At 43.4% G+C, this 24,982-nt stretch overlaps 1 protein-coding gene across 1 annotated transcript in view; it reads left to right on the top strand.

The window, feature by feature from the left end:
- DKK2 (dickkopf WNT signaling pathway inhibitor 2) overlaps positions 1-23,993 on the top strand; it is a 56,434-nt gene extending 32,441 nt beyond the window's left edge. The window contains exons 2-4 of the mRNA XM_081925409.1: positions 16,446-16,596; positions 18,120-18,269; positions 22,036-23,993. Of these exons, the coding sequence (XP_081781535.1) occupies positions 16,446-16,596; positions 18,120-18,269; positions 22,036-22,286 (552 nt within the window). The 3' untranslated portion in view covers positions 22,287-23,993. The remainder of the gene's footprint in view (positions 1-16,445; positions 16,597-18,119; positions 18,270-22,035) is intronic.
- The last annotated feature ends 989 nt before the right edge of the window (positions 23,994-24,982 follow it).

The raw sequence follows: 24,982 nt of genomic DNA, 5'->3' as shown, positions 1-24,982 counted from the left end.
CAACGAACATTTTCAGTGTCTCTGTGTGCATAAAATATGAGGCCAAAGTGAAAATATCTTAGAGGAATGTTCTTTACACCAACTAGATTGTTGTAATGGGTCTCTAGATCTAAACAAAGAAATGAGATATGGGACATGTCTTCACAGTACAGTGGAAAGAGTGACCAGAAACAATGACCAAACAGAGTGAAGGCAGCCCTGTTTAGGGAAGCTTTTAATGTCTAATAGAATATTGTATTTTAATATTTTAATATTTTGTTGGAAGCTGCCCAGAGTGCCTGGGTTATAAATTATTATTATTATTCTTATTCTTATTCTTATTCTTATTATTATTCTTATTATTATTATTATTATTAGTCTTATTCTGCAGAGGACTGTCCTCTATTCAAAGTGCCTTCTTTTTGAAAGGCTGCCTGTTCCAAATCTGATTTAAATATAATGAACCGTTAGAGGGAAGAGGATGCAAAACTTTAAGTTTGTCCCTATACATATACATTAGCATATGCAATTTTTCTACAATTTATCAGCCACCATTCTATGTCCACTGATCCTGTTCAGTTCTCACTGGTTTGTTATGGGTTCCCCCACTGTATCATGGATGTGGGGTGGGATAATTCTCTATCACTGCCAGGAATTGAACCTAAGACCTTCCGCATGCAAAGCAGATGTTCTACTACTGAGCTCTCTTCCTGTCCCATCCCTTTGGAACATCTAGCTTGCAAGCTGGTTGATGTATGAAAGCAGTGAAAGGTGACACTTAGACAAATGAGGGACACCTGGCTTGCTAGTAGTACATGCAAAAAGGACCTAAGGGTCTTTGTGGACCACAAGCTTAACACAAGTCAACAGCTATTCTAGGATGCATCAACAGTAAGTGTCCTGTATAGTGTCCAGATCTAGAGAAGTGATGTTGTTGTTGTTTAGTCGTGTCCGACTCTTTGTGACCCCATGGACCAGAGCGCGCCAGGCACTCCTGTCTTCCACTGCCTCCCGCAGTTTAGTCAAACTCATGCTGGTAGCTTCGAGAACACTATCCAACCATCTCATCCTTGGTTGTCCCCTTCTCCTTGTGCCCTCCATCTTTCCCAACATCAGGGTCTTTTCCAGGGAGTCTTCTCTTCTCAAGATGTGGCCAAAGTATTGGAGTCTCAGCTTCAGGATCTGTCCTTCCAGTGAGCACTCAGGGCTGATTTCCTTCAGAATGGATAGGTTTGACCTTCAGAGAAGTGATAGTTCCACTCTATTCTGCCTTGGTCAGCCCACACCTGGAATACTGTGACCACAATTTAAGAAGGATATTGACAAGCTGGAATGTGTGCAGAGGAGGGTGACCAAGATGATGAAGGGTCTTGAAACCAAGCCCTATGATGAATGCTTGAAGGAGTTGGGTTTGTCTAGCCTGGAAAAGACGAGACTGAGAGAAGAGTGATAGCCAAATATCTAAAAGGCTGTCATGTGGAAGAAGGAGCAAGATGGAGGTTTTTAAGCAGAGGTTTTATTTATGTTTATTGTTTTTATTGATTAGATTTATATACTACCCTTCATCGCCAGATCTCAGGGTAGTTCATAACATAAAAATACAAGGTAAAGGCACAAATAAATAGTCAAAACAAAAACAATAACCCCTCTCTCCCACAAACACATACCAAAGGCCATAGATTGTTAATCAGCTAAAGGTTGGATGGACATCCGTCATGGATACTTTAGTTGAGATTCTTGCTTTGCAGGGGGTTGGAAGAAGGGTCCCTTCTAATTATACAGTTATAATGCGTCTATGCTTCTAAGCCTTTGTACCATGTGTTGCCTTAGCCTGTGGTTGTGTTAAGAGCAATGAGTTTTGAGGACCTTCCCTGAATATCAAAGAGCAGGGACCTTCAGGTACTGTATCAATGAAGTGAATGTGGGTTCTGTCCTCCTGCCCCCAGAGCAATCAGTGTTTCACTCGCTTTGTTACACATACAAAGTGAGACGGATGTCTTACAATATAACAAATCATTACTAATGAATCGTGATATCTGACACTCAGTGCCGAAGAAGGATTTACAGACGTGCCTCTCAGCAGCAGCCGTTTCCTGTATTAGGAAGTCTGACTTTGTAGCAGGCCTTCCCGTTCATTCAACTATCCCAAGAGTGTGAAATTTGGAATTAGCAGAGTTTGGAAGGAAGCTATCGGCTGCACTTGTGCCTTGGGCACTGAAAGCGAGAAGTCAATGTGTCTCTGGGGTTTGCATTTCTTGACAATTTTCAGAACTGGCAAGAGAGTTCATAATCAGTTGCATCAACTTTTATGACCTTTTGCCCCTTTTGTAATGCAGAATTAATAGTCAGCAGAGGAAGGGTTGGAAGGAGACTGGAATTTGGTCACTGGCTTCTCCCCCCATATGGTCAGGATTACATAAAAAATAATAATACAATGAATATCTTCAATTCGCTTCTTACTGAAATTGTTGAAAACCACGTGGGTTCCAGCTCAACACTTCTGCTGATCCCAGCAATTTAGTCCATGATAATTATCATTTTTATATTCAGTAGATTTTCAGACCATTGGGAATATAGACATTTGCACAAAAACCCATGAATAATGTAGAGGATGATGATGATTTAATTTATTACCTGCCTTTTACCCTGAGGTCCCAGGCAGGTTATGACATTAAAACACAACTATACAACACAATATTAAAAACAGTTTAAAACAACTTACGGAAATAAGGTGGGTTCTAAAAAAAATATACAGCTCAAGTGTCAAAAGCCAGGACAAAGAGGTGTGTTAGATGTATGTTATAGTGTACACTATCACAGATGTACAGCCTAGTCCCTTTCTATTAACAGATAATTTTATTGAACATCTACTGTTGGTGCAGATACTGCTAAACAGTGTGGTCATTTATAGAATGTGCAATGCTGCATATAGTATGAAAAAGTACAATTTGTGTGAGCTGATGGTTCAGAGGAAAGGATATTAGGTTGGATCTTCTGAAAAGCTCCTCTAGATTGTTGAGGAATCACCCAAAACAGATAGTTATGAGGGGCTTCAGGGCAAGGGGAAATTGATAAAAAAATTCCTGCCTCTCCATACACATCCACTCACAGGAGCCTCTGCAGGTGGCAGGATTCACAGAAAGCATTTTAAAATTGGTCTATTCAATGAAAAGAGGAGTAGAAATGGGGAAGCTCTGGTTGCGGACTAAACAGGATATTTAAAAGGCCTAACAGCCTACTTTCCTCATGCTATACTACTGCTTGCTTTTGTGATGTTAAAACTCAGTTGGGGTCTCTCTCTTGCTGGGAAGTGTGTTTAGCCCTGCACTTTGGATCTAGGGATCCAGCCAAATCTTTTATTAATTACCTTACACAGGTGATCTATATACACTTTCCCTCACAAGAGATTGTTGTAAGAAATGGAGGGAGAAATATAGTTCACTCTGCATTTAAAAGTGAGTGACCAAATTCACAGGTCCTGGGTTTGTATGTGGATCAGAAGGCAGCTGTCATTTACTTTCTGAATTCTACAGGGCATTTTTAGTTTAAGGAAATGCACATAAAATGCTACGGTTTTTACCCAACTAAGTCCAGCCCAAGGAAACCAACCGAAACGAATAAACCTAAGTAAGTCATTCATTTCAATGGGTCTGTTCTGAGTTTTCCTGGCATTGGATACAACACATATATTTTACAGAAAAATGTAAACAGTAAGACATATTTTATGTGCAAATACACTGAAAAGCATACAAAAATACATATTTAAGAAAAGAATGCAAAAATTAGGGAAAGGCAAGTAAAATTAAGATGGTGTTGTGGGGTGGTTTTTTTTTAACAATCTGAAAAAGTAGATGGAAGGGACTTATGGAGCTACATAAAACTGGCACAGAATGGAAAGAGGCTGATCTCAGCTTCTCTGATCTGTTGTTTCCTTGGGGATTCATAAAGCAGCACATTTGAATGAAATTGCATCACAATAACCTTTTCTTGGTTTTGAAAAATGCGGCAGTTGAGTTCTTTCAGGCAGTGTTGTCTGAGGGGTGGTAAATAAGCACAAAAGGATGAATGGACAATTGGGCCACCCACTGGACAATAAGAGTGACCAGTGTGAAAACAAAAAAACAACAACAGATATTTATTCTACAAAGGAACAACCCTTGGTCTGATGTTGTGCCAAACCCAGAGGATTTTGTGCTTTTTTAAAGAAGAAATGACTGAACGTTGACTAGTTTCAAAGACATCCAAGAGGGAAGACGAAGTTCCCAAACGGAACTTTCAAGGAATATTGTTTTGAGAAAGCCAGTAGGCTGAAGCAGATCAAAAGGCTATTGTAAAAGAGCAGAGGCTGAAGTGTACTGAAAAAAGAGCCATTGCAGTCGAGATCAGAATGCCACATCGGGCAGTATTTCCACATTTTAATTCATTGAATGTATTTGAAACACCCTGGCACCTAAGGACAGGCAGTAATACTTAAAGCAACCCAGTAAAATTTTGCACTTAAAAACACTAATAAAAAAACCAATACAATATCTAATAAAACCATTGCAATTGAAATGCAAAAATAATTATTATAATTAGCATTATTTGCACAAAATTTAAATGACCTGCTTTTCATTATTGCATTTATATCCCAGTGTGGGCTACCTTGGACTAAGAAGGGCTGTAGCTCAGCAGCAGAACACATGTTCTGCAGGCAGAATGTCCCCAGCCTCTGCAAGTGTGGCTTTGAAAAACTCATTTCTGAAACCCTAGATAAGCCACTTCTGCTCAGTAAAGAAACTGAGGTAGATAGACCAGTATTCCAACTTGTACAGACGTAAAATATACAGTGATACCTCGGGTTACAGACGCCTCAGGTTACATACACTTCAGGTTACAGACTCCGCTAACCCAGAAATAGTACCTTGGGTTAAGAACTTTGCTTCAGGATGAGAACAGAAATCACGTGGCGGCAGCGGGAGGCCCCACTAGCAGTTTCAGGTTAAGAACAGACCACCAGAACGAATTAAGTTCTTAACCTGAGGTACCACTGGATATTTATTGCTCCATTCACTTCTGCCTCTGGCCCAGCCAGCACTGGCCCCTGGTATGTCATTCAGAAGGGAATGTGGCCCTTGGGGTGAAAAAGGTTTCCTACCCCTGGTCTAGTGTCCGACTCTCAGCCATGAAGCACAGTGAACAACCATTAGCCAGTCACCATCTCCCAGCCTAGCAGGGCTGCAATAGGAATGAATGGGTAGAATTGTGTAGTATGCTGCACGGAGCCCCGATAAACGTGTGTGTCAGTTTTGCTGCTCTTTAATTTCAGAGTTCCACTTATCTAGCTGTGATTTCTCCAAACTACATTCTCATGTTCCCATTCCACCTTCATTACCTTGCCAAAAAGCTTCACCACCAGACTTGATTATGTGACAACAATCTCCCATGTGTACAACTAGCCTGGAATGCATTTTGTGAGTTCCTCTTGTTGAGAAGCAGGGACAAAGGCCGCTGTGGTTTCATTTAGATTTCTGTTTCTTCCATCTATCTATGCCTAGCTAAATAAAGGTGTCTGAGGAAAGATTTTGTAGTGTTGAAAAGTGAAATGCAGCGCTGCAAACTACAGAGTGGAAGAGCATAAGCAGTGCCAGTACGGTGTAACATCAACATTGTGATCTTGCTATTCTTCGTTTTGCTGTAGAAGATTGTTGAACTTCACCTCTTCATTAAAAGGGTTTAGGAGGGCCAGGGAACCTCAGGCCAGGGGTTGAGTGTGGCCCACTAAGTCTTTCTAGCTGCCCCTTGGAAATCTAATACCCCTCAACCTCCCTGATTTGAGCAGGACACCCCAGAGTTACAGTAGCCATCCAGGCTTCTGATTAGATCCTGGAATGTCCTAATTTTGGTCTGCTGCTCTGTCACAAGTCAGCTGGCTCGCACCAGAGTGCTGGACCAAACAATGCTTATTTCTTGGTCTCATACTTTTGTGTGACTCAGCTGGCTCACACCAGAGCATTGGACCAAAAGATGGTTGTTTTTTGGTCTTGCGTGCTCCCACAAGAGCTAAGAAACACACAAAAATGAGCATCCCAATTTTAATCAGTGGGATGTTGGAGGGCATGAAATCTCCCCAGGCCACACCTCTCATTAGTGCTGGTTTGCTCCCCAAGAGTTTTTGTCTGACTGGAATATGCCTTTTGATCATGCTGCTTGCTTGTCTGGATGGAGGATGGAGGATGGAGATGGGTGTGTCCAGGCATGTACGATACTAGCTACTGCACAATTCCCCCCCCCACACACATTTGCTGTTCCACCTGCTTTTGCCTCTGGTCCTGCCCACCACCACCATGCAACCCTGGGCCCAGTATACCTGAAGGAGCGTCTCCACCCCCACCTTTCTGCCTGAGGTCCAGCACGGAGGGCCTTCTGGCAGTTCCCTCACTGTGAGAAGCCAAGCTACAGGGAACCAGGCAGAGAGCCTTCTCAGTAGTGGCACCTGCCTTGTGGAACGCCCTCCCATCAGATGTCAAAGAGATAAACAACTACCTGACATTTAGAAGACACTTGAAGGCAGCCCTGTTCAGAGAAGTTTTTAATGTGTGACATTTTAATGTATTTTAAATCTTTGTTGGAAGCTGCCTAGAGTGGCTGGGGAAACCCAGCCAGATGGGTGGGGTACAAATAATAAATTACTATTACTATTACTATTACTATTACTATTACTGGGAGGTTGTCTAGAGAGAAATCTGGGCCCCAGGCTGAAAAAGATTTCACATTATAAAAACTTTGAGCTGTCCGAGGCCTTTTAGGCAATCTTGTCCCAGAGTCCAGTAGAGGCTGGCCCATGAGGGGTAATGGGGCCCTGCCCTACTGACTTCAGCCTGCCCTCAGCCAGTATCTACTTTCCTGCCTTCTTACAATCAGCCAAGGTGTGTGGGGGCGGGGAAGTGGCCATGCCAAGCAGCTTCCCTCCCTAAGTCTCAGTGTTGCTCCTTGTAGAATTCAGCAGGGAGGATGGTGGAAAAAACTGAATTAGTGTTGCCCTCCTTGCCCTCCACCCCACTAGTCTCCATGGGCGCCAGCCACCACTCCAGCAGTCTGCTCATTGCAGGAAATCCGGAACTAAAGCATCTCCAGCAGACTATTGTCTTGCCTCTGCTTGACAGCCCATCACCCCTTTAGGTAATAGGTTCCACCATAGGTTCCATCCCCTCTTATTGTCAAGCCATTTCTCCAAACATTCAGCTGAAATCTACCCTTGTGTAACTTTAAGCCCATTACATATGATCATAAGAAGAGCCTGCTGGATGAGACCAGTGGCCCATCTTGTCCAGCATTCTGGACATAGTGGCCACCCAGGGAAGATCTACACACAGGGGGGGGGGGAACTATAAATATGTCATAAATTAAATCTTTATAACAAAAGAAAAAAACCCTATGTAAAATTGCATAGAAAAATTTTGTGCTCTACAGCACCATCTGGTGTTGCATGTTTAGAAAGCATTTAAAACACTATTTTTTGACAAGTTCCCTATGAGAAGCCTGTAAGCAGAACCTGAGCTCAAAAGCAAACATTGAATATTGCCTTCTGGAGGTAAATGAGGACAGGTCTTTGTGCTATCATATCCTTTCTCTAGCTTCTCCTTTCCAGACTAAGGACACCTTGTTCCTTCAAAAAACAAAACAAAACATTTTTCCTCATAGGATTTGTTTTCAATTCTGCTATCTTCATCGCCATCTTCAGGATCCATTCCATGTTGCTATATCCTTTTTAAAGTGAGGCACTCAGAACTGGACAAAGTAGCCAAATAACAAATTATGTCAAACATAGAATTGTAGAGTTGGAAGGGACTGCGAGGGCCACCTAGTCTAATGGTCCGCAATGCAGGACTCTCATGCACTACCAACTGAGCTGTCCCAGCTTTCATTGTAAGGACAGCTGGATGGGGGTACTCAGGGCTCGAGCCCTATTGAGAGCATCTTGCCTAAGTACAGTGGTACCTTGGGTTAAGTACTTAATTAGTTCCGGAGGTCCGTTCTTAACCTGAAACTGTTCTTAACCTGAAGCACCACTTTAGCTAATGGGGCCTCCCGCTGCCGCCACACCTCCACCGCACAATTTCTGTTTTCATCCTGAAGCAAAGTTCTTAACCTGAGGTACTATTTCTGGGTTAGCAGAGTCTGTAATCTGAAGCATATGTAACCTGAAGCGTATGTAACCCGAGGTACCACTGTATTCTGCAAAACCTGAAACTAATGCTGACTTGATGGCTTGACCTGATATTTGAGGGGAGTTCTACTGTTCCATAGGGACGCGGGTGGCACTGTGGGTTAAACCACAAGGCCTAGGACTTCGCGATCAGAAGGTCAGCGGTTTGAATCCCCACGATGGGGTGAGCTCCCGTTGCTCGGTTCCTGCTCCTGCCAACCTAGCAGTTCGAAAGCACGTCAAAGTGCAAGCAGATAAATGGTGTTTCAGTGTGCTGCTCTGGTTTGCCAGAAGCAGCTTAGTCATGCTGGCCACATGACCCGGAAGCTGTACGCCGGCTCCCTCGGCCAATAAAGCGAGATGAGCGCCGCAACCCCAGAGTCGGTCATGACTGGACCTAATGGTCAGGGGTCCCTTTACCCTTTACCTTACTACTGTTCCGTGACTATTAGTCCTCATTTTGTATACTTCTCCAACACTAGTCACTGGGGAACAATATCAGGGCTACTGACTTTGAGCCCTGTGTATGGGTTCCCCAGACACATCTGGCTGCCACTGTGGGAAACAGAATGCTGAACTAGGTAGGCCTTTGGTTTCATCCAGCAGAGCTGTCCTTTCATTCTTATGTTCTCCCAAAGCGGCATGCTGACTGTTCAAAATGCCAGATCTAACTAGGCCAGATGATAAATAACCACTCAGAGATTAAACTAAAAAGCTAACTAGCAGGTGGGGGATGGGTGGGAGAGGGGAAAAGCAGAGATGAAAGACCAGTAAGATTATTAAAAGAAACAAAACCTGGATGGGGAACAAAGTACACAGACAAGCTTCATCTTTCAGCGACTCTTTGGTGAAGCACTCAGACATGACATAAAATTAAGTGAGAAAGTCTTCTTGTCACAGTGGGTATTAAGAGAGCATTATGTGACTGTCGGTGACAATGATGGTGGTGGTAGTTGATGCTTCTAACAACATGCGCTGTACAGACATACTCTGAAAATGCATCCCAAAAATTGTGATCAGCTCTGCAGAATCTAAGGGACACATAATTTCGCTCTTGTTTGCTTTTTCTCTCGTTTTTCTCCTGGCCATGAATTATCTCCTGGGAGGATTTATTTAGGCAACCCACTGCAAGAGGAGCACTTCTCTTGATTGTCATCCTGATTGTCCTTTGGAATTAAGTCATAGTACTAGACATGGGCATTCAAGTAATTATCACGTACCGCTAATAAGAGTTAGACAAACCACAGTGGTTTCCAGTCAGTTCTTTTGTGGCTCAGTAACTATGTTATTTCCCTGTACGAAAACCAGGAAATAGCTGTGTTTTATCAGAAGCAATGTGGTCTTGTGAGAGGAATAAATGTCCACCACAGGCAAAACTGAGATCATCAGACTCATTTTCACTTGGTACTTTGTCAACATGTCACCTCCAGTCTCCAGAAACCATTAAGCACACTCCCTACTTTTTCCTATAATAAGAGGCAAATTCATTATTACTCTATATTCCTTTAAGAAAACTGATTAATAAGCTGCCAGATCTTCCAAGTGTCCCTATTTTTCAGGGGCATACCTGATTTAGAGAAACCACCCCAGTTTCTGATTTGATCCCAAAATGTCCCACTTTTCCTTAGGATATCCCTATTTTCATTGGAGAAATGTTGGAGGGTATGGAGTTATCTGACCCCTGAGCCGTCTGAAGGCAATCCTGTACAGTGGTACCTCAGGTTACAGACGCTTCAGGTTACAGACTCCGCTAACCCAGAAATAGTACCTCGGGTTAAGAACTTTGCTTCAGGATGAGAACAGAAATTGGGCGGCGGCAGCAGCGGGAGGCCCCATTAGCTAAAGTTGTACCTCAGGTTAAGAACAGTTTCAGGTTAAGAACGGACCTCCAAAACGAATCTGTGTCCTCTTTCTTCTTATTGTTTTTGGTGACACATTTCCTCTTTTTTAGCGATGTGTACATGGCTGTCTTGGGGTAAGAGTGCAGTCCCATACAGTGGTATCTCGGAAGTCGAACGGAATCCGTTCCAGAAGTCTGTTTGACTTCCAAAACGTTCAGAAAGTGTGCAGCTTCTGATTGGCTGCAGGAAGCTCTTACAACCCATCGGAAGCTACGGAAGCCGTGGCGGACATTCGGGTTCCAGAGAACATTCGCAAATCAGAACACTCACTTCTGGGTTTGCGGCATTCGGGAACCAAAAAGTTCGACTCACAAGGCATTGGGGATCCCAGGTACGACTGTATGTCTACTCTGAAATAAATAGCATTGAATTCATTGGGACTTGTTGTTGTTTAGTCGTTTAGTCGTGTCTGACTCTTCGTGACCCCATGGACCAGAGCACGCCAGGCACTCCTGTCTTCTCATTGGGACTTACTCCATGAGTATAGGATGGTGACCTAAGTGGGGATCAGAGGCGAATTTAGGGCAGTGTGACCACTTCTGCTGCACTGGGCATTGCAACTATGATGTAGTGGATTGAGCAGAACAGAATGTAAGAGGCAGGGGGCGTCAAATTTTGGCCTCACACAGGGCGCCGCTGAAATTTGAAAGACCAAAGTCTGCCCCTATGGGAATAATTTGTAATCTAATCCATGAGGAAGCCTTTACACAGCTCACATGATTCTGACTTTTTGGCTGGGTTATGGTGAATGGGTGGGTGGGGAGCTCTGTGACTTCACCCTGAATTCACTGTTCTTGCAAATATGCTTTCTTTCACTGCAAGCTCTTTATAATTGAAGTATGTCGCAAACACTCCTCGTGTTCTAGCAAGGGAGACAAGACTCCAACATCTGATTGTTTTAAAATACAGATACGAAGTAAAAGCTTTCCAGGGAGTCTCTGGGGAGTTTTTCTCTCATTCTGTGCCATGGCATGTACTTTTTGGATCATTCCTCAAGGAATATTGTGTGCCAGCCAAGTCATGAAGAGACCTAGACATGAAATGAAGAAGGGCCCTCTAGCAATAGCATCTTAAGTTGTGCTTGCAATATCAAGGGCTTTGAATGAACCATAAGGACACCCCAGGGAAATTATAAAGTCATAAGGCAAAGCCAGAAGTCCTGGATGCAAGCAGCAGCCAGTCTGTGGTAAAATGAACCAATCTATTTTCCATTTCCAAATACTAGCAATAACAACAGTTGGATTTGTTGGAAAAGATCTCCGTGAAGCTCAAAAGCTTATGTGTTCCCACTAGCAGAACTTGTAACCCACCACTTTAAGAGAGTTGATTTCCTAACACATCTCCCTCACAAATATTTATCTTTCCGCCTGGTGTCTTTATCATTCCATAGATATTTTCAGAAGGTTTATGTCAAGTGACCTGAACGGGAAAGGTCTGCCACAGGGGATAGTCTTGCCATGTCAAGAACAGGCCTGCCATCTTTCTGATCTCTCTAATTCTGACTGCACAGCAGTGGTGGGAAACCTCTTTCTGCCCAAGGGCCATGCACTCCTCTGGGTAACCTTCTGGGGTCCACATGACAGTGGTGGACAAGGGAAAAAATGGGTGGATAAATAAATGTGAATTTTACCCTTGTACAGAAGGCTAGTTCTTATCCACACTTACATCCTGTCTCTGTCAGGCAATCAAGTGATGTGATCAGAATTCATCCAGCTAGTCAAAAACCTTCAAGGAAGGTGCAACACAGGACCAGCAAGGCAATGTAGCATGGCCCTTCTTATGGTCTTATCTGGTTGCATGGCATACTGCTCAAATGTCCTAGGAAAACCGGGACATCCTCTCTCTTTTTCACGTGAGAGCATGGCAGCCATTTTGGGCACCACAAACTCGCTCTCAAAAAGTGCTTTGGGGGGCACAAACTATTATTATTATTATTATTATTATTATTATTATTATTATTATTATTATTATTATATACAAAATTAAAATTATAATAATAGCACAACACACCCACAATTAAAAGATCCCTCTGAATCTCTGGACTTCCCACCTTCCCCTCCATGGTTTCTGTTGTTAAACCTTTTCTACTGCATCTTTTTTCAATAATCCATACTCCTTTATAGTCTTATCTCTGATTACAGTACAAGTGTTGTTGCAATACTGCTAGTGTTTTCAACTGCTTACAGCGGTCTCCAAGATAAATTATAACCCCCCCCCCCATTTCTTATTAAAGTTTTGGTCTTCCTGGTTCCTGAGCTTTCTGGTCAGTTTTGCCATTTCGGCATAGTCCAACAATTTAATTTGCCATTCTTCTCTGGTAGGGACTTTATCTTCTTTCCATCTTAGGGGCAGGGGTGGAGGAAGGGGGGTGCGGTGGGTGCGGTCCACCCCATGTGTCACCACAGAGGGGGGTGACAAAATGCTGGGCGGCAGTCACCGTGGGGCCAGCAGTGCACCTGAGCCACACGTTTCTCTTGGGAGAGACATGGTAGCTTGGGCACGCGCAGGTTCCGCACTGCCCAAATGGTCCGCCCGCTGCCCAGCCGTAGGGCAACTGAATGAGAGGAGGCAGGCAGACCCCTCAGAGGCCCCACGGTGCACCCCGCCCCTATGGGCGGCTCATCCCGCCCTTGCCCCACCCCAGACGCCCAAGCAGCTTCCTCCACGGCTGCTCAGCCCCCCATCTCACCTGTTGATGGATCTCAACCAAAACTCTCTGCTACCTGCTGCTTAGTCTGTGTAGTCCAGGATGATGACTCAGGAACATAACTTGCTGACCGGTAACTTGATTTGTATTTGCTTTTATTATATACAGAGTATAGCACAGCTTTGTACAAGTTACTATATACACAGACTCGATTCAAACTCGGCACACCAACCACTGAACTCCAACACCAAACTACTGTGTCATGCTGCTTATAAGGGAAAACGTTTAGCCAATCATCACCTGTTGCTAGGCTGCCCTATCTCCAAGCAGACTTTCTCACGTAGCCTTGCTTAACTTGGCTTCTTGCCAACTCACTAACTGTCCACTTCAAAGCTGCAGTTTCTCACAAATCTGCTCAGCCCCCCCCCCCCCAATCTCACCCAGGTCATGTGGCTCACATGGGAGCACAGTCCCGGAAGTCAGTGCCCTAGTTTGTCACCTCGTTGACACCTGTGTTGAAAGGTATGGCATGGGTGTATTGTTTGTCTGGAGTCCCTACACAGGAGCAAGTGTTGGCATTTCTCAGCAGACAAGCACACTCCACTGGCAGAAAGAAGTTTCTATATTGGGGACAGGGCTCAAAGTGCTGTCTTGCTCCATAGTCACCGTGGAAATGCCCTACATGTGAGTAATACAGGAATAGAGTTTAAAGAGCACAACAAAAACCAAAACAACAGGATGGTGCTAAATATTCGATAGAATTAAGTTTATATAGTCACAGAGGGCCCTTTCCCAATATTGCCACACAATTTGCAGTGCGATCCTAGTAAGAAGAAAATCTTCTCAAATTCAGTGGGGCTTTCTCTTTGGTACATTTCCAGCCATAAAGTTAGTTATGTGAACCCAGCAGACAATAACAGGGCAGTGCTTGCTCATTTATGGTTATTGGGGGATGGACAGACGGACAGACTTTTTCACGATTTATAGCTCTTGTATATGGACTGGTTTCTTTTGCTGCATGAGAATATCAAGATGCTTCATGAGAAATTAATATATTCCCAGTAGTTTGAGACACCACCAAAGAACAGCTGGTTCTCTTAAATCCAGCATCTCCAGGCAGATTGTTGGAATATAGATCAAACTCCACCCTGTTAAGAGAGTGGAGGGGGGTCATAAAGTGACACAAACCAATGAAATCTGTAATGTAAAGTTAAGGCTCCCTCCCCGATATTTTTCTTTCATTCACACACACATATTTTTTAAAAAATCTATCCATCTAGTCTTTTCAGCTTCTTGAGTTAATGACAAGACCTTGCCAACAACCCAAGAAGTTATGGTAATTAGATTATCTTTTTAAAACACTCTATTTTTAATGTGTATATTTTTAAAAATGAATCTTCTGGGTGTCTCTTACACTCTCCTCATAGTGTTTCCTGCTCTCTTCAAATTAAGAAGCACCCTGCTGGGATTCTCACAAGCCCACTGGTTCTCATTGCCAAATTTTCTAGATCAAAGACACTGTAATAAATTCAGATAAGTGTTTCAACTTTATAATGTTTTGCCAAAACGGGGCTCGTTGGTAGAGGAGGAGATTTATGTGAGAACATTAGGAGGCATTTCCATGTACAGAAACCAAAGAGGGTAAAACGCTGGAACTTAACTGATTAATAACATTTTCTATGCAACGTTAATAGCTTTTAAGTACTCATCTATGAATACAAAGCTTTTGTGGTTTGTCGTTTGTTTCTAAACATAGGTCAGGGCCAGCTAGGATCAAGCATGTCAAATACACGAAAGAGAAATCTGATTAATTATGGTCTTTTAAATTATAGGCATGCTGTATAATGGGAGCTCTGTTAATTTATCCAGATATTAAAGATTTGTGGAAAAACTGTAAGATGACTTCTTGCTATCTTCCTGCTGGCAAATAAATAGTAAATTTCACATTCCTTGTGTGTGGATATTGCCATAAAATAATTTAGTCACCAGTTGCTCTGTATTGCTTTATCTGAATACTCAGGTATTGTTATCTTAGTCCTCTGTCTAAAAATGATGATGAATAGATGAGGCTAAATGATCTGAAGCTGAATCAAGACACAAATTAAGCTGATGGAAAATTCTAAAGCCTGTGAATGTATTGTTGTTATGCTTGCACAGGGTGGGGTGCTCAGGGGCAGAGGAAGGGTGGCGGTGGGGGCAGTCCAGCCCGGGTGTCACCACTGAGGGGGTGACAAAATGCCAGGTGGCACTCACCGTAGGGCCTGCAACACGCCCAAGCCACACGTCTCTCCTGGGAGTGACGCGTGGCATGGGTGCCCGCAGATTCCGCGCTGCCCCAAACGGTCCACCTGCTGCTTCCCTCCCAGCTGTAGGGTAGCTGAGTGGGAGGAGGCAGGCAGACTCCTTGGAGGCCCCATGGAGTGTCCTGCCCCAGCTCACCCCACCCCACGGGTGGCTGGCCCCGCCCCTGGATGCATACCGCCCCAGGCGCCCAATCAGCTTGCTCCACCCCTGGGGTTGCTCCCTCTGTCACAGCAGGTTCAAATCCTGAGGTTCTCCTGGATCCTACTTTGCTCCTGGAAAGCTAGGCAGCATAAGTGGCCAGGAGTCTTTGGGATAAAATTATTGCTGGAAGCCAGATGCTCTACAAGCTGAACAAAGGCTGAAAATTCACACACACTTTCCTTGGAGTAATCCTGGTTGAATGCATTAGGACTTGCTTCTGAGGACTACATACAGTATAAGGCTTCATAGTTGCTAGGAAAGTGTGGCATATCATTCTAAAGTCCCTTGTCACCACAACTTAGTTTCAGTGGGACATGTACAATTAACTTTGTTTTTTCCTGCCTTTAGGGCCAATGTAGTGGGAATCACTTTGATCCTGCTGTGTATTGCACGTGCATCCCATGCCTTTATGCATACAAAGAAATCTGTTCAAATGTACTGTACATGGGGGTAATGTTTTATCTTTAAAATATAAGCAATATGAAAAGACCAATACAACTTACATTTGCTACACCTGTCCATGTATGTAACCTGGAATGATTTTCTTCCTTATATGTCTTATTCTCTGAAAAACCACTTGACACTCTCTGTTTACCCTCCATGTACAAATTATCAAAGCAAGCCATGAGATTTGAGTTTGAATCAAATAGTTAGAAACATGTGAAATTTGCACTGTTTATTCAATTTGAAGAGCATGGGGTGTGTGTGTGTGTGTGTGTGTGTGTTTAAGGACTGGACTCTGAATTCCCTGTTGTCATGTTCTGGTTTATATGGATTTATTAACTGGTGACTAATTCTGAGAGCAAATGAGTCTTGCCACTTGACAAGATGCTTTCAGCCCAAGTTGTCTGCCTTCCATTGGTTGGAGAAACACAAAGGGACACCAAAAATATTTGTGGGTACATATTTTCAGTAAAACAGCAATCCATCTGACCCTGAATGGCTTTCTGATCCAATGCAACTTCCATATCTCTGATAGTCTTCTAATACATAGGATACTTTTGGACTGCAAGTTTTTGTGCCATCAGTTATGACCAATAAAGATTACAGGGTCATAAATCGAGGACTTGGAGTGTCATTAAACTTTTACAGTTTGAATGCCATTCAAGTTTCACATCTGGAATTACCCTGGGTTGTACTCTAACTTGTTTCTTCATTTGTTCCATTTTATATTTGGCAAGGTATTATTAATGAATCACTGCATTCTTTTCTTCCTACCACCCAGGCTTACCCTTGCACCAATGACAAGGAGTGTGAAGTTGGGAAATACTGCCACAGTCCCCATCAAGCGACGTCTGCCTGCATGATTTGTAGGAGGAAAAAGAAGCGTTGTCACAGAGACGGCATGTGCTGCCCTGGGAACCGCTGCAACAATGGTATCTACTATATGTAGCACTTTGACGCCCTTTTAACAACATGAATGGCTCAATGTATTAACTCCATTGACGCTCAGCCCACATACTCTAGAACTCCACAGTCAATAATTAGGGAAGTCTAGAACCACAAAAACAGATGTCTACAGGATCGATCGGGCAGTCAGTGTTGATTATGGCAAATAGCCAGCATATTAAACCAGAATTTCTGCATAACTCTCTACATAAACAATAAAAACAATCAACATGGGGTTTTACAATCAATATGCTAATGAAGTGTACTTGAAATACATGTGTCTACAGGATCCATCTGTGGATTCATCTAACAATCGTAGATATAAGCCCTCTTCAGGTACTCAACCTGCTCATGTGGGGGGAAGGGATGGGGTGAATGCATCAACCCTGCCCCCAGTACTGACAGGTGAGTCTCCTTCATCCCTGACCTTCACTTATTTAACATGAAGGTCTGAAAGGGACTTGTTAAGCGCATTTGGCTAATCTCCTCTGTATTAGAAACCCTGTTAAGGCAGGGTTCTCAGCAGAAAGGAGGCAAGAAAGCATGTTCTCTCAAACTGGAGACAGACTTAGTGAAGGGACGAGCCCTGTTGATTTGCCAATGGTAAAACAAAGTAAAATTAACCTTTTAATTTTTTTCAAAAAGGTTAGCTTGTCAAATTTGAAATACCAAATATAAGTACCTATGTATTGATTGTTAGGTGAATCAATAGACAGATCCTGTAGACCTAATGTTTGTTGCTTTACTGTAGTTTTATAATTGTTAGAAGCCTCCCAGAGTGGCTGAGGAAACCCAATCAGATGGGCACCATTTAAATGAATTATTTTTATTATTATTAACAATTAAAATCTCATCTCAGTCACAAACTCATGAGGTTGACTTAGGCAAGCCTCTCAATACCCCCAAATGCCAGATGGGAAAATTTAATACTGGCCAGCATTTACAAGACTGGGTGAAGCACTGCGGAAATACCGAATACAAAACGATCTACCATACCAAGGGTAGTCAAAATGGTGCCCTCCAGGTGTTTCAGACAACATTAACACTAAATAATGCTAAGCTGTCTGCCATGTTAAAGAGACCTGGCTGGACTTAAACTGGACTTAAGTTGGGGATTTAGTGCCACCCGTCTCATGCTGTGGAATACTCTTCCAGCAGATATTCAACGGGCATCCTCACTTTTGATTTTCAGGTGTCTCTTGAGGACTTTTTTATGCCTTTGCAGCTAGCTAGCTAGCTATTTACTTATTTGGCCAGCCAGCCAGCCAGCCACTTTAATGGTTATCTGTAGGGTTTTAATGGTGTAACCCTGATATTTTATGATTCCTATACTCATACACACACACACACACACACACACACACACACACACACACACACAAATAAATAAATAAATGTGCTTTCTTTCAGCATAGAGGCTCTTCTCTGTGTCATTCTGTGAAAATTGCCCTCTGCCATATTATTCCCCCAAGAGCCCTTCCATTGTAACTCATTCTGTTCATCTTTCTAGGTATTTGTATACCAGTAACTGAGAGCATTCTTACTCCCCACATCCCAGCCTTGGAAGTACCTCGCAACAAGAAAAATAATCATTATCCCACTAAGGACTTGGGATGGCAGAATCTTGGGAAAGGGCAGACCAAGCTGACACACACAAAGGGTAAGGCCGTGTTGTCTATAAACTGCCTTGAGGAGATGGTCTTCTGAAAAGCTTTTTGCTGTGAAATGTTTAACATTGTCATTAGAGAGAGAGACAGAGAGAGCGCAGTATGGTGTCTAGTGAATCACAGCCTGATCCTGTGGCCATATCTGGCTTCCCATTTTATTTGCCCTCTTCCTCTGGGACTAATCCTCTGGGACTCATACCACATCAGATAACTGGTCCACTGAGCTCAGTGTTGTCCTATCTAGTAGCGGGACTTTTCCAGCTCTACCACTGAGCTGCAGCCTCTTTCTCTGAAAGGAGAAAGGGAAGGCAAACACTGGCTGCCCCTCTTCTACCTTTCTCCTGCCACTGTTTACTCATTCAGAGACAGCAGGTAAACAAACAAGTAAACGTGTAGGAGGAGCATCAGGGTGAGAGCATGACATCAGTTGGCAATGGGTTCCCTTGAGCAGGTGAACCAGCGTAGCTTTGAGTTCAAATCAAACTCCATGAATGGTCTTGCTCATATATTCTATTTAATTATTTGAAGCATTTCTATCATTTATCAAAAAAATTCTAGCTGCTTACAAAATTATTAAAGACAATGAATGCAATGACAAGCAATAATTCAAAGATTAGTAAAAACTATATTCCGCGGTAAGACTGAAAGCAGGTAGAAACAAATCAATTTAAAGAAGGGGATAAAAAAAATGCCATTGGAAGAACACGAACAATGCTGAACTACTTTTTAGGGATTGTTGTTGTTTAGTTGTTTAGTCATGTCTGACTCTTCATGACCCCATGGACCAGAGCACGCCAGGCACTCCTGTCCACTGCCTCCTGCAGTTTGGCGAAACTCATGCTGGTAGCTTCGAGAACACTGTCCAGCCATCTCGTCCTCTGTCGTCCCCTTCTCCCTGTGCCCTCCATCTTTTCCAACATCAGGGTCATTTCCAGGGAGTCTTCTCTTCTCATGAGGTGGCCAAAGTATTGGAGCCTCAGCTTCAAGATCTGTCCTTCCAGTGAGCACTCATGGCTGATTTCCTTCAGAATGGAGAGGTTTGATCTTCTGGCAGTCCATGGGACTCTCAAGAGTCTCCTCCAGCACCATAATTCAAAAGCATCAATTCTTCAGCGATCAGCCTTCTTTATGGTCCAGCTCTCACTTCCATACATCAATACTGGGAAAACCATGGCTTTAACTATACGGATCTTTGTTGGCAAGGTGATGTCTCTGCTTTTTAAGATGCTGTTTAGGGGTTAGCCAAGCCAAAAAGAACCCATTGTCAAATCCTTAGTAACAGCTTGTGTTGTACTGCAACACAACCTTTGAGTATGAAAGCTTATACTGTAATAAACTGGTTAGTGTCTAAGAGGAGCCAAGGAAGGGTGAGCGCGCACCACAGAATTTGGGTGGTTGGAAATGTGTCCACAATGAGCTAAAAGTGCAGTCCTGCAATGCAAGTGCATTTATTCAGAAGAGAGCCCTGCTTCATCCTACAGGGCTTATACCCTGAAAAGTGAGCATATTATTGCAGTTATAGCCACCTATGTAACTATTTGCAGCCTTTTGTTTAGGCTAGGATTTTTTTCTCTCTCCCTTCCCATTTCCCCATGTTTTCGTTCTGTTCCTCTGTGTACTTTTAAGAATTAAAACAGCATGCTCCCACTCCCCCCTTTTCAGTAAACGGTATTTACTGTGGAAAAGTCGTGCAGCACATAGCTTGAAAGGATCAAATGACACATTTGTAATGCACCTCTTTGGTACATAAACAAGACACCCACACCAAGCAAGAGAGCGATGACTTGGAACAGCCCAAGGAGTGCCGCTGCAGAGACAGATCTTAACTTTGGGTGGCCACCTGATTTGAAAGAAGAATCATCCCCACTTTTATGAAGTCCCGTGCCTTGGCAATGGAAGCTTGTTTGTTTGTTTATGAGTGTTGCATCCAACGATAATCCAATTCCAAGAAGATTCATTGAAATTAGTGAACCTCAGTCACGTCTAGTAGTTTCAATGCGTCATCTCTCAGTCAGACTAACTTTGGCTACAACTCTTTATATCCCATACTTCCATGGCAAAAACAATGTTCGGGGTGGGTTATAACATATTTCTCAAAACCCCAAAATGCCATGTGAGTGTTTTGCAATGTGCATTTTGTAATCTTTAGTTTCACAAGATGCAGAACTACTCCATTCGAGCGTACTGAATTAATCAGATGCTTGTATACAGCGATATACTACATTCAGCAATGAGTTTCCTTCATAAATATGACGGGAAAGAATGAGGTCTTTTTTAATTGATCAAAGCTGCAATCCTAAGCACACTTACCTGGATAGGCTCCACTGAAGAAAGTTCTACCTCTCTTTCAAATCAGAACCAGTGAAGTCAGTGAATGTCCTGTGTGAGCGTCTGGGGGTGGTTGGAGGATGGATGGTGGCTAACAGATTGAGGTTGAATCCTGACAAGACAGAAGTACTGTTTTGGGGGGGCAGGAGGAGGGTGGGTGTGGAGGACTCCGTGGTCCTGAATGGGGTAACTGTGCCCCTGAAGGACCAGGTGCGCAGCCTGGGAGTCATTTTGGACTCACAGCTGTCCATGGAGCAGCAGGTCAATTCTGTGTCCAGGGCAGCTGTCTACCAGCTCCATCTGGTATGCAGGCTGAGACCCTACCTGCCCGTGGACTGTCTCACCAGAGTGGTGCATGCTCTAGTTATCTCCTGCTTGGACTACTGCAATGTGTTCTATGTGGGGCTACCTTTGAAGGTGACCCGGAAAATACAACTAATCCAGAATGCAGCAGCTAGACTGGTAACTGGGGGCGGCCACCGAGACCATATAACACTGGTCCTGAAAGACCTACATTGGCTCCCAGTATGTTTCCGAGCACAATTCAAAGTGTTGGTGTTGACCTTTAAAGCCCTAAAAGGCCTCGGTCCTGTATACCTGAGGGAGCATCTCCACCCCCATTGTTCTGCCCGGACACTGAGGTCCAGTTCCGATGGCCTTCTGGCGGTTCCATCACTGTGAGAAACCAAGTTACAGGGAACCAGGCAGAGGGCCTTCTCGGTAGTGGCACCCACCCTGTGGAACGCCCTCCGGTCAGATGTCAAGGAAATAAACAACTATCTGACTTTTAGAAAACATCTGATGGCAGCCCTGTTTAGGGAAGTTTTCTATTTTTAATATTTGGTTGGGAGATGCCCAGAGTGGTTAGGGGAAACCCAGCCAGATGGGTGGGGTGTAAATAATAATAATAATGATGATGATAATAATAATAATAATAATAATAATAATAATAATAATAATAAGTGACCTACATGCATAGGATTGGACTAGTAGGTTGCAGTCTTAGACACACTTACCAGCATTAAAGTCTGTGTCACCTTTGAGTAAACTTGCCTGGAAAAGGTGCTAAAGAACATAAAAAAAGGCTGCTGGATCAGGCCAATGGCTATCTAGTCCAGCATCCTGTTCTCACAGTGGTCGAAAAGATGCCTGTGAGAAACCTGCAAGCAGGATCTGAGCACAAGAGCGCACTCTCACCATAACCATCATGGTCAGTAGCCATGAATTTGTCTAATCCTCTTTAAAGTCATCCAAATTGGAGCCTTCCAGTTGGTGGGCAAGCCTATAGCACAAAATTTCATTGCTGGTCCCACTTCTGGCATTGTTTCTCCCTAAATTATATTGTGTTGCGAATTTTGTTTTTAGAAAGCCCATATTTGATTTCTTTCCGTGCTCTTCCCTGTATATTAACTATGCAGTTGCTTTCTTTAGGCCACGAAGGAGACTCCTGCTTAAGGTCTTCCGACTGCACTGAGGGCTTTTGTTGTGCTCGCCATTTCTGGACCAAAATTTGCAAGCCCGTCTTGCACCAGGGGGAAGTGTGCACCAAGCAACGCAAGAAGGGGTCCCACGGCTTGGAGATTTTCCAGCGATGTGACTGTGCCAAAGGGCTGTCATGCAAAATCTGGAAAGATGCCACTTACTCTTCAAAAGCGAGGCTTCATGTGTGCCAGAAGATCTGATGGTGGACTGGGAGACTGTCATTCACAGGCCGTGAAGAACTGGCAAAATGTACACATTGCAGCATCGTAGAATGCAAGGATTGTAAATAAGAAACAAATTGCCAAAGTGTCCATTGTCGTGGGAAGAAACAACACCCCAAACTGAATTATATTTCTGCCCTGGAGGTGAATACGGTGGCAGCTGGCCTTTGATTTGTGACGTGGTGCCTCTCTGCCAATGCTGCCAGACATTTGTGGAAAAGCGCCGCGCCAATGACATTTGACATTTAACTCATGTTTGACGTATGGCTTTGTGAATTCTCCACATTGGTTGTGGTTAGGTTCCCCCCCATTATGATTGTAAAATATTGCTATATGACATATTTACAACACAAAGCAGTGCTTTGCCAAATGACTTTTCTATCGGCACCTTCTTGGGTACTGAACAAAAAACCATGTTAGTAAACTGAAGCTATCAGAGGCCAAGGGGAAAGTTACCATACATGTCTTTATCTGTTAACATTACCCATGAACAACCAAAGGCTGTCACCTGAATGAGAAATCTTCTCCTGCCAAACAAGGGCTACATATGGAAGACTGCAGTGCAAATGGAAAAATCTCACTCATTTCACAAACACACACAAACACACACAACACACGTGCCTGGCAAAATCTGCCTTGAACAGAGGTAATAAAGCAGGCATGATGTTTTCGATTTGCATACTGTTAAGCATTTGGACCACAACACCCAAATAATTTCATCTTCATAGCCAATGGCTTCTTTTTGTCTCAGTTTACTGCTAGCACACAGGGGGCTAACAGAGAAAAAAGCAAAGTGTCCATGAATGCATTCTGAGCAGAATTGTATGCTGAGCTGCTAGCTGTAAATAGTAGGGAATTGTGGGTTGTATTGTGAACTATTTTTCAGCTTTGCCTCTGGCGGAGGCATCCAGCGTCCATTGACTGTGTGTACTACTAAATAACAGCATCAACAGGGCTTTCAGTACAGATCTTCTGTGGTTTGGAGAACTTAAAATGGAAGCATCCTATGCCAGCAGCAACAGGGGTGGAATGAAAAGAAAACAAGATGGACATGGAGGCCCAAAGTGTGATCAGCAAATGACAGCACATGATACAATATAACAACTCAGACTTGCAAATATTTGGAATGTGGATATTATCACTTGCTACTGGATTCCCATTGACTGTAGTGGATACCAGTGTTCACTATCACCGCCACAGTATTAATGGACTGACAAAGATGAATGGTGACCTGTTCAGTCATTCTACCACCACCCTTCTAACACTCTTGCATTTTCTTTAACTATACTCACTTATTTTTCAAATGTGTTATTTGTGTAAGCATTGGAGCCTTGAAAAGGGGTAGGATCACTCTCCAGGAAATATTGTTGATTGGAGAAGAGAATGGTATTCCTTTTTTTAAATGCTACTAGGAGGCGGGGTGTGTGTGTGTGTGTGTCTGTGTGTGCTAGACTGAGTTTTTCCTGCTACCATGTGCCATTTGAAACAGCAGTGTGATTGATCGTATCTATGTGAAAATGAAGTATCTGAAGCAGTCTAATGAAAAAGGGATTCCCTGGCTATCTCACTTTCCACAAGCCATATTTTCCTGGCTTCCCATAGTCACCTTATGACAATGTGCCATTAAAATTATGGTCTATTTGTAACCAGTATCGAAATTTCTCAGTAAACGCAAGCCTTATGCTACATTTTCTTTATCTCTATTTTTTTTTAAAAAGTAACTCTCATATATTTGTGAATAAGGAGAATGATTTATCATGTCATTATCAAACCACAGGCTTGGAAGGTACCTAAAATTATCTAGGAGCATGTGTCTACACTACAAATAGAAACTGGATTTGAACCAGTCCATTTGCTGTGGCTTCTTCACTAACTGTCCTTTAGGGAGAGTGCTGAAAATTATTCTAAGATTCTACTTTGATGGACTTCAAAGAAAGCCATGCCAATGAAATAGTTTGAAGAGCATAGTGCATATATATCCTGGGTCCAGCCCTTTGACCTCAGGCCTTAGTATCAACACCACTGCACAATATTTGGGATAATGTACACTGTCTCAGGCAAGGGCAAGGAACCTGTGGCCTGCCTAGTGCTACTGGACTACCAATGGCCATCCTCCTTGACCCTTGGCCATGCTAGGGCTGATGGGTGTTGAAGTCCAGCAACATTTGAAGGACCAGCGGCTTGGGGAGCATACTGAGCGAGAAAACAGTGGTGGGAAAATGGCAGGCTGACCTCTCTCTTTCCATGCACAACTTCATTCGAAAATTCAGCCTTCTGGTTCTGTTTTTCATTGAAAAACAGCTAGGTCTTCATTTCTAGCATTTGTGTACAACATGTAGTTTGCCTGTTGATAGCAACATATCAGTAGCTAAGAACAGAAGCAAACTAACTAAGATTAGGCCAGAGGGATTATGCCCATGGTTATATTTTTCTAAGGGACACAGGTGGCGCTGTGGGTTAAAGCCTCAGCGCCTAGGACTTGCTGATCGAAAGGTCGGCGGTTCGAATCCCTGCTGCGGGGTGCGCTCCCGCTGCTCGGTCCCAGCGCCTGCCAACCTAGCAGTTCGAAAGCACCTCCGGGTGCAAGTAGATAAATAGGGACCGCTTACCAGCGGGAAGGTAAACGGCGTTTCCGTGTGCAGCTCTGGCTCGCCAGAGCAGCGATGTCACACTGG

Source organism: Podarcis melisellensis, assembly GCF_964234715.1.
Source record: "Podarcis melisellensis genome assembly, chromosome: 9".
Taxonomy (NCBI): domain Eukaryota; kingdom Metazoa; phylum Chordata; class Lepidosauria; order Squamata; family Lacertidae; genus Podarcis; species Podarcis melisellensis.
This window is presented reverse-complemented; position numbering and strand designations above follow the sequence as displayed.